The sequence below is a fragment of the Salmo trutta genome, unplaced genomic scaffold, assembly GCF_901001165.1.
Source record: "Salmo trutta unplaced genomic scaffold, fSalTru1.1, whole genome shotgun sequence".
Lineage (NCBI taxonomy): Eukaryota > Metazoa > Chordata > Actinopteri > Salmoniformes > Salmonidae > Salmo > Salmo trutta.
In genome coordinates, this window is record NW_021823237.1 from 1,929,903 (window position 1) to 1,947,402 (window position 17,500).

The following is a 17,500-nucleotide window of genomic DNA, read 5'->3' on the forward strand; positions in this document are numbered from 1 at the left end:
TCATAGTGGCCCATAGTGGCTCATAGTGGCCCATAGTGGCTCGTAGTGGCTCATAGTGGCTCATAGTGGCTCATAGTGGCCCATAGTGGCTCATAGTGGCTCATAGTGGCTCATAGTGGCCCATAGTGGCCCATAGTGGCTCGTAGTGGCCCATAGTGGCTCGTAGTGGCCCATAGTGGCCCGTAGTGGCTCATAGTGGCCCATAGTGGCTCATAGTGGCCCATAGTGGCCCATAGTGGCTCATAGTGGCCCATAGTGGCCCATAGTGGCTCGTAGTGGCCCGTAGTGGCTCGTAGTGGCTCATAGTGTCTTAATATTTTAATGTTAGGACGTTCTCTACCACTCTGTGCTGCTTCACTGGGGCTCATAGTGGCTCATAGTGGCTCATAGTGGCCCATAGTGGCTCGTAGTGGCTCATAGTGGCTCATAGTGGCTCATAGTGGCCCATAGTGGCTCATAGTGGCTCATAGTGGCTCATAGTGGCTCGTAGTGGCCCATAGTGGCCCGTAGTGGCTCATAGTGGCCCGTAGTGGCTCATAGTGGCCCATAGTGGCTCATAGTGGCCCATAGTGGCCCATAGTGGCTCATAGTGGCCCATAGTGGCCCATAGTGGCTCGTAGTGGCCCATAGTGGCTCGTAGTGGCTCATAGTGTCTTAATATTTTAATGTTAGGACGTTCTCTACCACTCTGTGCTGCTTCACTGGGGCTCATAGTGGCTCATAGTGGCTCATAGTGGCTCATAGTGGCTCATAGTGACTCGTAGTGGTTCGTAGTGACTCATAGTGGCTCATAGTAGCTCGTAGTGGCTCGTAGTGGTTCATAGTGACTCGTAGTGTCTCATAGTGTCTCATAGTGGCTCATAGTGGCCTATAGTGGCTCATAGTGGTTCATAGTGGCTCATAGTGGTTCATAGTGGCTCATAGTCGCCTATAGTGTCTTGGTGTCATCGAGTTTCATGGTTCTCTCTTTCTCTCTGACTCCATCTCTCCTTTTCTCTCTCCATCTCTTCCTCCCTTCTCTCTCTCCCTCGTCAGTAAGTTGAAGAAGTTGATCCGAGCATGGAAGGATAAGGGGATTTCATTGGAGGAGAGAGAGGAGCAGCGTGCCAGACCTCCTCAACAGTGGAACCTGGACTACACCCTGGTCCCCTTCGAAGGACTGACCCCCGAATACATGGAGATGAGTGAGTATACAGTAACAGTAGATAACAGAGGTGAGAAGGGACCAACACACGGGATACAGTAACAGGAGATAACAGAGGGACCAACACACTGGATACAGTAACAGGAGATAACAGAGGGACCAACACACTGGATACAGTAACAGGAGATAACAGAGGGACCAACACACTGGATACAGTAACAGGAGATAACAGAGGGACAAACACACTGGATACAGTAACAGGAGATAACAGAGGGACCAACACACTGGATACAGTAACAGGAGATAACAGAGGGACCAACACACTGGATACAGTAACAGGAGATAACAGAGGGACCAACACACTGGATACAGTAACAGGAGATAACAGAGGGACCAGCACACTGGATACAGTAACAGGAGATAACAGAGGAGAGGAGGGACCAACACACTGGATACAGTAACAGGAGATAACAGAGGAGAGGAGGGACCAACACACTGGATACAGTAACAGGAGATAACAGAGGGACCAGCACACTGGATACAGTAACAGGAGATAACAGAGGTGACGAGGGACCAACACACTGGATACAGTAACAGGAGATAACAGAGGTGAGGAGGGACCAACACACTGGATACAGTAACAGGAGATAACAGAGGGACCAACACACTGGATACAGTAACAGGAGATAACAGACGGACCGACACACTGGATACAGTAACAGGAGATAACAGAGGGACCGACACACTGGATACAGTAACAGTAGATAACAGAGGTGAGGAGGGACCAACACACTGGATACAGTAACAGTAGATAACAGAGATGATGAGGGACTGACACACTGGATACAGTAACAGGAGATAACAGAGGGACCAACACACTGGATACAGTAACAGGAGATAACAGAGGTGAGGAGGGACCAACACACTGGATACAGTAACAGGAGATAACAGAGGTGAGGAGGGACCGACACACTGGATACAGTAACAGGAGATAACAGAGGGACCAACACACTGGATACAGTAACAGGAGATAACAGAGGAGAGGAGGGACCAACACACTGGATACAGTAACAGGAGATAACAGAGGGACCAACACACTGGATACAGTAACAGGAGATAACAGAGGTGAGGAGGGACCAACACACTGGATACAGTAACAGGAGATAACAGAGGAGAGGAGGGACCAACACACTGGATACAGTAACAGGAGATAACAGAGGGACCAACACACTGGATACAGTAACAGGAGATAACAGAGGGACCGACACACTGGATACAGTAACAGTAGATAACAGAGATGAGGAGGGACTGACACACTGGATACAGTAACAGTAGATAACAGAGGTGAGGAGGGACCGACACACTGGATACAGTAACAGTAGATAACAGAGATGAGGAGGGACTGACACACTGGATACAGTAACAGGAGATAACAGAGGGACCGACACACTGGATACAGTAACAGGAGATAACAGAGGGACCGACACACTGGATACAGTAACAGGAGATAACAGAGGGACCAGCACACTGGATACAGTAACAGGAGATAACAGAGGGACCAACACAATACTATTAAGACATGCTATAGATGGAAGGAAAGTAGTGTGGAAATCTCCCCAAAAACAAATTATATCCCTTCCAGACAACTTCCTGGACAAAACGTTTCACTGTAATAGTGAAGGTGTAAACATGGCAGTAGAAAACCTAAACAGTATATTTAACATCTAAGCCTCCCCATGAAATCTAAAAATATCAAGCAGACAACCTCAGAAAAATATGTTTCATATGAGTTTCTGTGTCCTGTGCATACATACAGTGCCTTGGAAAAAGGACTCATTCCTCCTTGACATTTTTCCTTTATTGTTGCATTACAACCTGTAATTTAAATGGATTTTTATTTGGATTTCATGTAATTGACAAACACAAAATAGTCCAAATTGGTGAAGTGAAATGAAAAAAATGACTTGTTTAAACATTATTATTATTATTTTTTTTTAATGGAAAGGTGGTGCATGCATATGTTTGCTATGAAGCCCCTAAATAAGATCTGGTGCAACCAATTACCTTCAGAAGTCGTATAATAAGTTAGATTGCACACAGGTGGACTTTATTTAAGTGTCATATGATCTCAGTATACAGTTGAAGTCGGAAGTTTACATACACCTTAGCCAAATACATTTAAACTCAGTTTTTCACATTTCCTGACATTCAATCCTAGTAAAAATTCCCTGTTTTAGGTGAGTTAGGATCACCACTTTATTTTAAGAATGTGAAATGTCAGAATAATAGTAGAGAGAATGATTTATTTCAGCTTTTATTTCTTTCATCACATTCCCAGTGGGTCAGAAGTTTACATACACTCAATTAGTATTTGGTAGCATTGCCTTTAAAGTGTTTAACTTGGGTCAAACGTTTCAAGTAGCCTTCCACAAACTTCCCACAATAAGTTGGGTGAATTTTGGCCCATTCCTCCTGACAGAGCTGGTGTAACTGGGTGAGATAAAGTAATCCTTCTAACCCCCCCCCCCCTTTAAAGGATTTAGATGCACTATTGTAAAGTGTTTGTTCTACTGGATATTATAGGTGAATGCACCAATTTGTAAGTCGCTCTGGATAAGAGCGTCTGCTAAATGACTTAAATGTAAATGTAAATGTAACTGAGTCAGGTTTGTAGGCCTCCTTTCTGACACACACTTTTTCAGTTCTGCCCACAAATTTTCTATAAGATTGAGGTCAGGGCTTTGTGATGGCCACTCCAATACCTTGACTTTACTGTCCTTAAGCCATTTTGACACAACTTTGGAAGTATGCTTGGGGTCAATGTCCATTTGGAAGACCCATTTGCGACCAAGCTTTAAATTCCTGACTGATGTCTTCAGATGTTGCTTCAATATATCCACATAATTTTCATTCCTCATGACGCCATCTATTTTGTTAAGTGCACCAGTCCCTCTTGCAGCAAAGCAACTCACAACATGATGCTGCCATCCCCGCGCTTCACGGTTGGGATGGTGTTCTTCGGCTTGCAAGCCTCCCCCTTTTTTCTACAAACATAACGATGGTCATCATGGGCAAGCAGTTCTATTTTTGTTTCATCAGACCAGAGGACATTTCTCCAAAAATTACGATCTTTGTCCCCATGTGCAGTTGCAAACCGTAGTCTGGCTTTTTTTATGGCAGTTTTGGAGCAGTAGCTTCTTCCTTTCAGGTTATGTCGATATAGGACTCGTTTTACTGTGGATATAGATACTTTTGTACCTGATTCTTCCAGCATCTTCATAAGGTCCTTTGCTATTGTTCTGGGATTGATTTGCACTTTTCACACCAAAGAACGCGTCTCCTTCCTGAGCGGTATGACGGCTGCGTCGTCCCTTGGTGTTTATACTTGCGTACTATTGTTCGTACAGATGAACGTGGTACCTTCAGGCGTTTGGAAATTGCTCCCAAGGATGAACCAGACTTGTGAAGGTCTACCATTCTTTTCTGAGGTCTTGGCTGAGTTCTTTTGATTTTCCCATGACGTCAAGCAAAGAGGCACTGAGTTTGAAGGTAGGCCTTGAAATACATCCACAGGTACACCACCAATTGACTCAAATGATATCAATTAGCCTATCAGAAGCTTCTAAAGCCATGACATAATTTTCTGGAATTTTCCAAGCTGTTTAAAGGCAGTCAACTTAGTGTATGTAAACTTCTGACCCACTGGAATTGTGATACAGTGAATTATAAGTGAAATAATCTGTCTGTAAACAATTGTTGGAAAAATTACTTGTGTCATGCGCAAAGTAGATGTCCTAACCGACTTGCCAAAACTATAGTTTGTGAACAAGATATTTGTGGAGTGGTTGTAAAACGAGTTTTAATGACTCCAACCTAAGTGTATGTAAACTTCTGACTTCAACTGTATGTAAATAAGATATTTATGTTTTAATTTTTAAAAATTTGCAAATATTTCTAAAAACCTGTTTTCGCTTTGTCATTATGGGGTATTGTGATGTCATTATGGGGTATTGTGATGTCATTATGGGGTATTGTGATGTCATTATGGGGTATTGTGTGTTGGTTGATGAGGATTTTTGAGAAAGTCTGTAACCTCACAAATTGTGGAAAAAAGTCAAGGGGTCTGAATACTTTCCAAATGCACTGTAACTCTGTTTCCTATGGGTTTCTGTGTCCTTTGAATTTATTGATGTTGAGCGATAAAACAATTTCCTAAGTTGTGACCAATAAAGTACTACTCTACTCTATTCTAGTCTCAGGGTGGGTCCCCTGCTAGGTCCTGAACTCAGGGTGGGTGTCCTGCTAGGTCCTGAACTCAGGGAGGGTCCCCTGCTAGGTCCTGAACTCAAGGTGGGTTCCCTGCTAGGTCCTGAACTCAGGGTGGGTCCCCTGCTAGGTCCTGAACTCAGGGTGGGTCTCCTGCTAGGTCCTGAACTCAGGGTGGGTCCCCTGCTAGGTCCTGAACTCAGGGTGGGTCCCCTGCTAGGTCCTGAACTCAGGGTGGGTCCCCTGCTAGGTCCTGAACTCAGGGTGGGTCCCCTGCTAGGTCCTGAACTCAGGGTGGGTCCCCTGCTAGGTCCTGAACTCAGGGTGGGTCCCCTGCTAGGTCCTGAACTCAGGGTGGGTCCCCTGCTAGGTCCTGAACTCAGGGTGGGTCCCCTGCTAGGTCCTGAACTCAGGGTGGGTCCCCTGCTAGGTTCTGAACTCAGGGTGGGTCTCCTGCTAGGTCCTGATCTCAGGGTGGGTCCCCTGCTAGGTCCTGAACTCAGGGTGGGTCCCCTGCTAGGTCCTGAACTCAGGGTGGGTCCCCTGCTAGGTCCTGAACTCAGGGTGGGTCTCCTGCTAGGTCCTGATCTCAGGGTGGGTCCCCTGCTAGGTCCTGAACTCAGGGTGGGTCCCCTGCTAGGTCCTGGACTCAGGGTGGGTCCTGAACTCAGGGTGGGTCCCCTGCTAGGTCCTGAACTCAGGGTGGGTCCTGAACTCAGGGTGGGTCTCCTGTAGGTCCTGAACTCAGGGTGGGTCCCCTGCTAGGTCCTGAACTCAGGGTGGGTCCCCTGCTAGGTCCTGAACTTAGGGAGGGTCCCCTGCTAGGTCCTGAACTCAGTGTGGGTCCCCTGCTAGGTCCTGATCTCAGGGTGGGTCCTGAACTCAGGGTGGGTCCCCTGCTAGGTCCTGAACTCAGGGTGGGTCTCCTGCTAGGTCCTGGACTCAGGGTGGGTCCCCTGCTAGGTCCTGAACTCAGGGTGGGTCCCCTGCTAGGTTCTGATCTCAGGGTGGGTCCCCTGCTAGGTCCTGAACTCAGGGTGGGTCTCCTGCTAGGTCCTGATCTCAGGGTGGGTCCCCTGCTAGGTCCTGATCTCAGGGTGGGTCCCCTGCTAGGTCCTGAACTCAGGGTGGGTCCCCTGCTAGGTCCTGAACTCAGGGTGGGTCCCATGCTAGGTCCTGAACTCAGGGTGGGTCTCCTGCTAGGTCCTGAACTCAGGGTGGGTCCCCTGCTAGCTCCTGAACTCAGGGTGGGTCTCCTGCTAGGTCCTGAACTCAGGGTGGGTCCCCTGCTAGGTCCTGAACTCAGGGTGGGTCCCCTGCAAGGTCCTGAACTCAGGGTGGGTCCCCTGCTAGGTCCTGAACTCAGGGTGGGTCCTGAACTCAGGGTGGGTCCCCTGCTAGGTCCTGATCTCAGGGTGGGTCCCCTGCCAGGTCCTGAACTCAGGGATGTTTTTGGTGTGTTTATCATCAGCTGGTGTATGTCTGGAACACCCTGCCCTCCAGCTGTTTGTTGGTGTGTTGCAGAGGACTACCAGATAAGATAATGACTTGTTCCAGACGCTTCCTCAGGTTGTTCCTCTCAACTAACACTGTGTGTGTGTGTTCTCTCCCCAGTTATCCAGTTTGGTTTTGTGTGTGTGTGTTCTCTCCCCAGTTATCCAGTTTGGTTTTGTGTGTGTGTGTTCTCTCCCCAGTTATCCAGTTTGGTTTTGTGTGTGTGTGTTCTCTCCCCAGTTATCCAGTTTGGTTTTGTGTGTGTGTGTTCTCTCCCCAGTTATCCAGTTTGGTTTTGTGTCTCTGTTTGTGGCGTCGTTCCCTCTGGCTCCTCTCTTCGCTCTCCTCAACAACGTGATCGAGATCCGCCTCGACGCCAAGAAGTTCGTCACCGAGCTGCGACGACCGGACGCTGTCCAAGCCAAAGACATCGGTAACACGCCCTCTTCGCCAAGACGCACACGTGTCCACACACACAGATCCACACCCCTCCACTCTTCTCTCACAACTCTGTTCTCTCTCTCTCTCTGTAGGAATCTGGTACAACATCCTGAGTGGAATGGGAAAGTTCTCTGTCATTATCAATGTAAGTGTTAACATTGGCGCGAACACACACATTCTGAGAACACACTGTGTATTTTTGCACACTGGTGCGATAAAGGAAATATTCACCCATTTTGAATGTTATATTATTTTTGTGCATCTCCTTAGTGATTTTCTATCGTTTCCCAGGGGTCATTTAAGGTTTTCATGTGTATCTGAGCTGATGCCGTTCAAGCAGGCAGAAATCCGTCCGGTAGGAAGTAGCCCTGTGATAGTCACTACACTGGAAGTTAATAGGAATATGACCTTTAGATGGTGAAAACGTCTATCATACATGTCAGATTTCAATACTGACTGATGTCGTAACTCTTCTCTCCAATGGGGCCGGGGTGATGATATGTTTGTGATGTTCCTACCTGGAGAAATGTGTCGCTCTAAGAGGAGAGCCCACCACAATGTCTCCTATTGGTCTGCCTCTTCAGTCCAGGGTGCATTGCATGGTGGGATGTCAGACTCCACTCTGCCAGGCACATTAATCTGCGGGTTGGATGTGCTGAGATTGTAGACTCCTAAATTGGTAGGGCAGTTTGTTTAGGCGATTTAACAGCTGGCTAGATACGTTACATGTTGAGATTGTCTCTGGTATTATTGTGTGCAGATATGTTTGCTTGCCAACCAGCCCATAGAGTTTCAAGTTTTATTAGTCATATGTACTGGATACATATGGTATATATCGTCCAACTAAATGCTTACTTGCAGTTTCCTTCTAGACAATGTGTTTCCTTCTAACGAAGAGACACACACAACCGCCTTGAGTTTACGCGACGCTGCCATTCTGACCTGCCGATTTGTATAGAAAGAAACAGCTAGATTTGTATTGACTGTGTACTTGTTCAGCCACGTCTCGGAGAAACATTGGATGTTCTTCATATCACGTTGATAGGATAGTCTAGAAAGGAGCTCATCCAGTTTATTCTCCTGTGATTGCACGTTGGCCAATAGAACGGAGAGTTTATTCACTGCCGACGTAGTCTCGTCAAGTATCCCACACAACAACCTCTATTACGCCGCCTTTTATTTTGGAGTCGGGGGTTGGGGTGGCGGGACACAATGCATAGTCTGGGTAGCCATTTGATTAGGGGTTCAGGAGTCTTATGGCTTGGGGGTAGAAGCTATTTAGAAGCCTCTTGGTCCTAGACTTGGTGCTCCGGTACCGCTTACCATGCAGTAGCAGAGAGAACAGTTTATGACTGAGGTGGCTGGAGTCTTTGAAAATTTTTAGGGCCTTCCTTTGACACCGCCTGGTGTGGAGGTCCTGGATGGCAGAAAGCTTGGCTCCAGTGATGTACTGGGCCGTACGCACTACCCTCTGTAGTGCCTTGAGTTCAGAGGCCGAGCAGTTGCCACACCAGGCAGTGATACAACCAGTCAGGATGCTCTCGATGTTGCAGCTGTAGAACCTTTTGAGGATCTGAGGACCCATACAAATATTTTCAGTCTCCTGACGGGGAATAGGTTTTGTCGTGCCCTCTTCACAACTGTCTTGGTGTGCTTGGACCATGTTAGTTTGTTGGTGATGTGGACACCAAGGAATTTGAAGCTCTCAACCTGCTCCACTACAGCCCTACTGATGAGAATGGGGGCGTGCTCGGTCCTCCTTTTCCTGTAGTCCACAATCATCTCCTTTGTCTTGATCACGTTGAGGGAGAGGTTGGTATCCCTTCCTGGTAATCCGTCTGGCCCAGCTGCCTTGTGAATGTTGACCTGTTTAAAGGTCTTACTCACGTCAGCTACGGAGAGCGTGATCACACAGTCGTCCAGAACAGCTGATGCTCTCATGCATGCCTCAGTGTTGCTTGCCTCGAAGCGAGCATAGAAGTGATTTAGCTCGTCTGGTAGGTTCGTGTCATTGGGCAGCTCATGGCTGTGCTTCCCTTTGTAGTCTCTAATAGTTTGCCAGCCCTGCCACATCTGACGAGCATCGGAGCCGGTGTAGTACGATTCAATCATAGTCTTGTATTGACGCTTTGCCTGTTTGATGGTTCGTCTGAGGACATAGCGGGATTTCTTATAAGCGTCCGGGTTAGAGTCACGCTCCTTGAAGGCAGTAGTTCTACCCTTTAGCTCAGTGCGGATGTTGCCTGTAATCTATGGTTTCTGGTTGGGGTATGTACGTACAGTCACTGTGGCGATGGCGTCATCAATGCACTTATTGATAAAGCCTGTGACTGATGTGGTGTATTCCTCAATGCCATCGGAAGAATCCCAGAACATATTCCAGTCTGTGCAAAACAGTCCTGTAGCTTAGCATCTGCTTCATCTGCTCACTTCCTATTGACTGAGTAACTGGTGCTTCCTGCTTTAATATTTACTTGGAAGCAGGAATCAGGAGGATAGAATTATGGTCAGATTTGCCAAATGGAGGGCGGGGGAGAGCTTTGTATGCATCTCTGTGTGGAGGATATAGTAATCCTTCTAACCCCCCCCACCCTCCCCCCCAAAAAGATATAGATGTACTATTGTAAAGTGGTTGTTCCACTGGATATCATAAGGTGAATGCACCAATTTGTAAGTCGCTCTGGATAAGAGCGTCTGCTAAATGACGTAAATGTAAAGGTGGTCCCGAGTTGCTTTTCCCCCTCTGGTTGCACATTTAACATGCTGATAGAAATGAGGTAAGACTGATTTCAGTTTTCCTGCATTAAAGTCCCCGGCTGCTAGGAGTGCCGCCTCTGGGTGGGCTTTTTCCTGTTTACTTATTTCCTTATACAGCTGACTGAATGCGGTCTTAGTGCCAGCTTCCACCTGTGGTGCTAAATAAACAGCCGCGAAAAATATAGATGAAAACTCTCTTGGCAAATTGTGTGGTCTACAGCTTATCATGAGATACTCTACCTCAGGCGAGCAAAATCTAGAGACTTCCTTAGATTTCGTGCACCAGCTGTTGTTTACAAATGTACACAGATCTCCCCCCTCGTCTTACCCGGAGTGTGCTGTTTTATCTAGCCGGTGCAGCGTATATCCCGCCAGCTGAATATTATCCATGTCGACATTCAGCCACGATTCGGTGAAACATAAGATGTTACAGTTTTTGATGTCCCGTTGGTAGGATATTCGTGATCGTACCTCGTCTAATTTTTGTATAATGATTGCACGTTTGCGAGTAATATTGTTGGTAAAGGCAGATTTCCCACTCGCAGTCGGCGGATCCTTACGAGGCACCCCGCCCTGTGTCCTCTATACCTGCGTCTCTTTCTCTAACGGGGATGTCGGCCTTGTCGTGTGTCTGAAGTACATCCTGTGCGTCCTGCTTGTTGAAGAAAAAATCTTTGTCTAATCCGAGGTGAGTGATCGCTGTCCAGATATCCAGAAGCTCTTTTTTTGCCATAAAAAATACGTTTGCAGAAACATTATGTACAAAATAAATAAAAAAATAACACGAGAAAAAAAACATAATAACACAGTTGGTTGGGAGACCGTAAAACTTCTGCCATTTTCTTCTGGCGCCATCTTCTCACTCGGGAGCCCAATTAGCCTAGATCTCAAAGTGTAGCTTATGTGATATGTCCACACTAGTGCTGACATGAGGCAGAAAATGTAAACAAACGTTTAAATACATAAATACAGGCTAAACGCCAGTCATGTTTGACAAATATAATGTAGGATCGTTACCATTAACTTCTAAAAGCTCGATCCTGTTGACATACTCAGGCACAATCTGAGTGGAGGCAGTCCATATTTTGAAAAGATTTAACCATAAACTTAATTGTTTAAAACCTGGAGTTTGTCATTTTATGAGGCATGTCCTACCTTGTTTCAAAATAACCTAGCCAAATAAGACCATAGAAATGTTGAGGGAATGATTTTTAGAAACACTTCCTCTGATGCCATTGAAACCGGTAGGGGCCTGAGGGCACACAGTGTGTTGTGAAATCTGTTAATGTATTGTAATGTCTTAAAATGGTATAAACTGCCTTAATGTTGCTGGACCCCAGGAAGAGTAGCTGCTGCTTTGGCAGGAGCTAATGGGGATCCATAATAAATACAAATACCAGCATTTCTATCATGTTCTATTCGTTTCCAAATCAACTTTCTTTCATTGTACAGCAGCCGAAGACATTATCCTGGTCATATCAGCAACCCATGATAGTTGTTGTATCTTTAGATCTCCCATCTTTCTACATTTCTAATGGATATTTCCATCTGTAACGTGGTTTCTTCCTGCTGCGCTTACCACGAACGGGCCAGCTGCAGTCTACAGTCTAATGGATATTTCCACGAACGGGCCAGCTGCAGTCTACAGTCTAATGGATATTTCCACGAACGGGCCAGCTGCAGTCTACAGTCTAATGGATATTTCCACATGTGCATTTTAGAACAGTGTTTTCCACAAATTGCATGTTGGAATATTTGCACTGTTCCAGGTCTACCGCCGTGTGCACATTGCTGCGCTTAAAATGTGAAGAAACAATAGTTTATCAACATTTGAAGGTAAACATTCTGATCTTTTCCATCAGCCTTATTCAGGGCAGTAGGTGAATTGGAGAGGGTGGAGTGTGGAGGGGAGGGAGGGAGGAGGTGAAGTGGAGAGGAGGGAGGGAGGAGGTGAAGTGGAGAGGGTGGAGTGTGCCAGGGAGGGAGGAGGTGAGATGGAGAGGGGGAGTGTGTCAGGGAGGGAGGGAGGAGGTGAAGTGGAGAGGGGGAGGGAGGAGGTGAAGTGGAGAGGGTAGAGTGTGTTGGGGAGGGAGGAGGTGAAGTGGAGAGGGTGGAGTGTGTCAGGGAGGGAGGAGGTGAGATGGAGAGGGGGGAGGGAGGAGGTGAGATGGAGAGGGGGGAGGGTGGAGGTGAGATGGAGAGGGGGGAGGGTGGAGGTGAAGTGGAGAGGGTGGAGTGTGTTGGGGAGGGAGGAGGTGAGATGGAGAGGGGGGAGGGAGGAGGTGAGATGGAGAGGGGGGAGGGTGGAGGTGAAGTGGAGAGGGTGGAGGGAGGAGGTGAGATGGAGAGGGGGGAGTGTGTCAGGGAGGGAGGGAGGAGGTAAGATGGAGGGGGGGAGGAGGTGAAGTGGAAAGGGGGAGGGAGGAGGTGAATTGGAGAGGGTAGAGTGTGTCGGGGAGGGAGGAGGTGAGATGGAGAGGGGGGAGGGAGGAGGTGAGATGGAGAGGGGGGAGGGTGGAGGTGAAGTGGAGAGGGTGGAGGGAGGAGGTGAGATGGAGAGGGGGGAGTGTGTCGGAGGGAAGAGGTGATGTGGTCCCTGACTAGCCTCTCTAAGCACTTCATGATGAAGGAAGTGAGTGTTACTGCTCAGTAGTCAGTCAGTTACTTTCCTTTTCTTGGGCAGCGGGACGATAGTGGACATCTGGAAGCAGGTGGAGATAACAGCCTGAGCTAGAGGGAGTGAAAATGTTCTGAAAACACAACAGCCAGCTGGTCTGCGCATGCTCTGAGGGCACGGCTAGGTTTGGTTAGCTGTGTTTCTGTAGCTCATCACAAATGCATTCCTCTGGTCCAGGTGGGTGAGGACACGGTTAGGTTTGGTTAGCTGTGTTTCTGTAGCACATGAGATGGAGTTTGATAAACCAATAGCCACTGGATTGATGTAAATAATCCTGATATCATTCTGCCAGGTAGGCATAGGCTACTTTGTAGTTAACATTTAATAGAGAAGGTTTTTAGGGAAGCCTTTCCATCTACCAGAAGACGGTTAGGCCTGTTGTTAGCATCGCTATATTTTTCCTGCTCCTTAATTGTTTGAAACCTGGACGTTTTACTTCGTATTATGAGGCATGTGTTACGTTCCTCAAATTAGCTTATAGCCAAAATCCCACCAGAGAAACATGGAGGTCATTGTTATATGAAGACTTCCTAATATGAGCTGTCCTGTTCTATTGGTTTTCAAATCAACTTTCTTTCATAGTCCAGCAGCCAAATACACAATCCTGGTCATATCAGCAACCCATGATAGTTGTTGCATCTTTAGATCTCCCCTAACAACCCATGATAGTTGTTGCATCTTTAGATCTTCCCTAACAACCCATGATAGTTGTTGTATCTTTAGATCTCCCCTAACAACCCATGATAGTTGTTGCATCTTTAGATCTCCCCTAACAACCCATGATAGTTGTTGCATCTTTAGATCTCCCCTAACAACCCATGGTAGTTGTTGATTATCCTTGTCATAACAGCAACCCATGATAGTTGTTGCATCTTTAGATCTCCCATCTTTCTACATTTCTAATGGATATTTTAATCTGTGGTTTCTTCCTGCTGCGCTTACCACGAACGGGCCAGCTGCTTCTGGACACTGGGTGCAACCAAAAGCTTATTTGGCAGTGGGGGGAACATAAAATGAGGAACTTAGTCCCTGTTGTGTAAAGCCACATATAGCCAGTAGCTGCCTGGTGCTTTACAGTGGAGACATTTTTACCAATCAATAAAACTAATCATGGTATATTATTGGGAGGGTGAAATTGACCAGGGCCCGGCTTCCCCAAAGCATCTTAAGGCTAAGGAGCATCGGTTCCTTACCCTGCATTCATTCATGACCCTCTGAATTCATTTGTTGTGGCACAGAGGAGAACAAACCCCTTCAGGGATTTGACAGTTTTCCAGAATTTAGCCGGGTTTCCATTACAATCCGCAGGAGCGGTTACATAATAATCAGATTTAGCCTTTCTGATTTTGTCTTACACAATGATTCCCCAGTTGCTTGAAAGCTTGCTAGTCCAGGACTAAACTTGTGTTCCTGGCCTTGACCCAAGCACCATCTCTTGTATGAATAACTTCTCATAATTCCGGAGAGTACCAGGCATTCGATCTACTGTTCACCCTTTAATTTCTTGAAGGGAGCATAATTATCCACAAAAGTATTGAAGACATCTGCCAAAAGGCTGAAAGCTAAATCAGGTTCATGGACGGCAGAGATACAATCAAGATCACTAAAATAAAGATCATGTAAAAAAAAAAAAAGCCAGTTGACTGAAGATTTTAAAGTTCCTCTTTGTGACGACACGAGGCTTCGATTTTGGTATTATCACATCTCTAACACAAACGACTGGGCAACGGTCACTAATATCTAATGAATATTCCTCTGGTTTATTGGTTAAAATAAGATCAATCAGAGTTGACTTTAAAGGATCTGTAGTGCTGGGTCACCTGCTGGGTTAGGTTTAGATTATTACACACGTCTTTTAGATTGTCTGAAGCCTGCATTTCCCAATCATTAATTGATGTCACCCAGGATAATAACTTCTGATGTAATAAAAGAAGACAACAAACGTTTTAACTCCTCGAGTTCCCAAAAGCTTAGCCTGAGGGAGGACCCCCCAAACCAAAACTTAGCCCAGGGAGGACCCCCCAAACCAAAGCTTAGCTTAGGGAGGACCCCCCAAACCAAAGCTTAGCCTAGGGAGGACCCCCCAAACCAAAGCTTAGCCGAGGGAGGACCCCCCCAAACCAAAGCTTAGCTTAGGGAGGACCCCCCAAACCAAAGCTTAGCCGAGGGAGGACCCCCCAAACCAAAGCTTAGCCGAGGGAGGACCCCCCAAACCAAAGCTTAGCCGAGGGAGGACCCCCCAAACCAAAGCTTAGCCTAGGGAAGACCCCCCCAAACCAAAGCTTAGCTTAGGGAGGACCCCCCAAACCAAAGCTTAGCTTAGGGAGGACCCCCAAACCAAAGCTTAGCCTAGGGAGGACCCCCCAAACCAAAGCTTAGCTTAGGGAGGACCCCCAAACCAAAGCTTAGCTTAGGGAGGACCCCCAAACCAAAGCTTAGCTTAGGGAGGACCCCCAAACCAAAGCTTAGCCTAGGGAGGACCCCCCAAACCAAAGCTTAGCCGAGGGAGGACCCCCCCAAACCAAAGCTTAGCCGAGGGAGGATGGTAGAACCCTATAACAGTTATGGATACATTTCTCCCCCAAACAAATGCAGCATTTTAACTAATAGCTCTGGGTGAGCAGACCACAGTGGGCTTCTCTTTTCAGCTAACAATACCAGATCTAAGAGTTGAGTTCAAACGAATGGATAAACGATTACAACTGACAACAACCCTGGCAGTACAGACAACCGTTCGACAATAATGCTTAGAAAGCATGAGAGGTATTACCTGAGCAGTTTATAATTTATTTTATGTAACCTTTTTTTAACTAGGCAAGTCAGTTTTAAGAACAAATTCTTATTTTACAATGACGGCCTACCCCGGCCAAACCCTCCCCTAACCCAGACGATGCTGGACCAATTGTGCGCCTCCCTATGGGACTCCCGATCACGTCCGGTTGTGATACAGCCCAGGATCAAACCAGGGTCTGTAGTGATGCTTTTAGCACTGAGATGCAGTGCCTTAGACCGCTGCGCCACTCAGGAGCGGTGCTTGGACTGTCTCTCTTAGTCAATATCTTAACGCGGCCTTGAAATGTGAAGAGAAGCTCCAGGCTCCTAGATGGTTCGGGTGGAGTCCGTCTCTGTAGAGCATCTTTTGCTTCCAAGAAGTGTCGCAATTCTCAAAAGTTATGCCAACAGAGTGGCAGTAGTCTATAAGCCAGATGGGATGTGCTAAGAGGCTGGTGAACGTTCTGCAGCCTGGTGAACGTTCTGCAGCCTGGTGAACGTTCTGCAGCCTGGTGAACGTTCTGCAGCCTGGTGAACGTTCTGCAGCCTGGTGAACGTTCTGCAGCCTGGTGAACGTTCTGCAGCCTGGTGAACGTTCTGCAGCCTGGTGAACGTTCTGCAGCCATGTGAACGTTCTGCAGCCTGGTGAACGTTCGGCAGCCATGTGAACGTTGGGCAGCCATGTGAACGTTGGGCAGCCATGTGAACGTTCGGCAGCCATGTGAACGTTCTGCAGCCATGTGAACGTTCTGCTGCCATGTGAACGTTCTGCTGCCATGTGAACGTTCTGCAGCCATGTGAACGTTCTGCAGCCATGTGAACGTTCTGCAGCCATGTGAACGTTCTGCAGCCATGTGAACGTTCTGCAGCCATGTGAACGTTCTGCAGCCAGGTGAACGTTCTGCAGCCATGCGAACGTTCTGCAGCCATGCGAACGTTCTGCAGCCATGCGAACGTTCTGCAGCCATGCGAACGTTCTGCAGCCTGGTGAACGTTCTGCAGCCTGGGGAACATTCTGCAGCCTGACAGAAGGTTCACTAGGCTCTTAGAACTTAATACCTATCTTAAAGCCCAGTGACGGCACGGGGCCAGAGAGAACCGGCTGCGTTTCAGAGCCTTTTAGGGTGTTGCTCATCCTAGATCCTGATCCAGCCAGACATCATCCTCAAATCATCTTGTAAATGGATCAACCAGATAATCCCCCCAAATATTTAGTGCTACACGAGATAACATCCTCTAAAATGTCTCTCTGTTTGACGGGATGAGGTAATGTCCTCTGTAACTGTCTCTCTGTTTGACGTGATGAGATAATGTCCTCTGTAACTGTCTCTCTGTTTGATGGGATGAGATAATGTCCTCTGTAAATGTCTCTCTGTTTGACGTGATGAGATAATGTCCTCTGTAAATGTCTCTCTGTTTTGACGTGGTGAGATAATGTCCTCTGTCTCTCTGGTTGACGTGATGAGATAATGTCCTCTGTAAATGTCTCTCTGTTTGACGTGGTGAGATAATGTCCTCTGTAAATGTCTCTCTGTTTGACGTGATGAGATAACGTCTTCTCTAATATGTCTCTCTGTTTGACGTGATGAGATAATGTCCTCTGTAATATGTCTCTCTGTTTGACGTGATGAGATAATGTCCTCTGTAACTGTCTCTCTGTTTGACGTGATGAGATAATGTCCTCTGTAATATGTCTCTCTGTTTGACGTGATGAGATAATGTCCTCTGTAAATGTCTCTCTGTTTGACGTGATGAGATAATGTCCTCTAATGTCTCTCTGTTTGACGTGATGAGATAATGTCCTCTGTAAATGTCTCTCTGTTTGACGTGATGAGATAATGTCCTCTGTCTCTCTGTTTGACGTGATGAGATAATGTCCTCTGTAATATGTCTCTCTGTTTGACGTGATGAGATAATGTCCTCTGTAATATGTCTCTCTGTTTGACGTG

General features: G+C 47.0%; 1 protein-coding gene across 1 annotated transcript in view; it reads left to right on the forward strand.

The window, feature by feature from the left end:
• LOC115189808 (anoctamin-1-like) overlaps positions 1-17,500 on the forward strand; it is a 132,783-nt gene that overhangs the window by 80,188 nt on the left and 35,095 nt on the right. Inside the window, 3 exon segments of the mRNA XM_029748320.1 lie at positions 1,036-1,184; positions 7,185-7,337; positions 7,438-7,490. Coding sequence (XP_029604180.1) covers positions 1,036-1,184; positions 7,185-7,337; positions 7,438-7,490 — 355 coding nt within the window.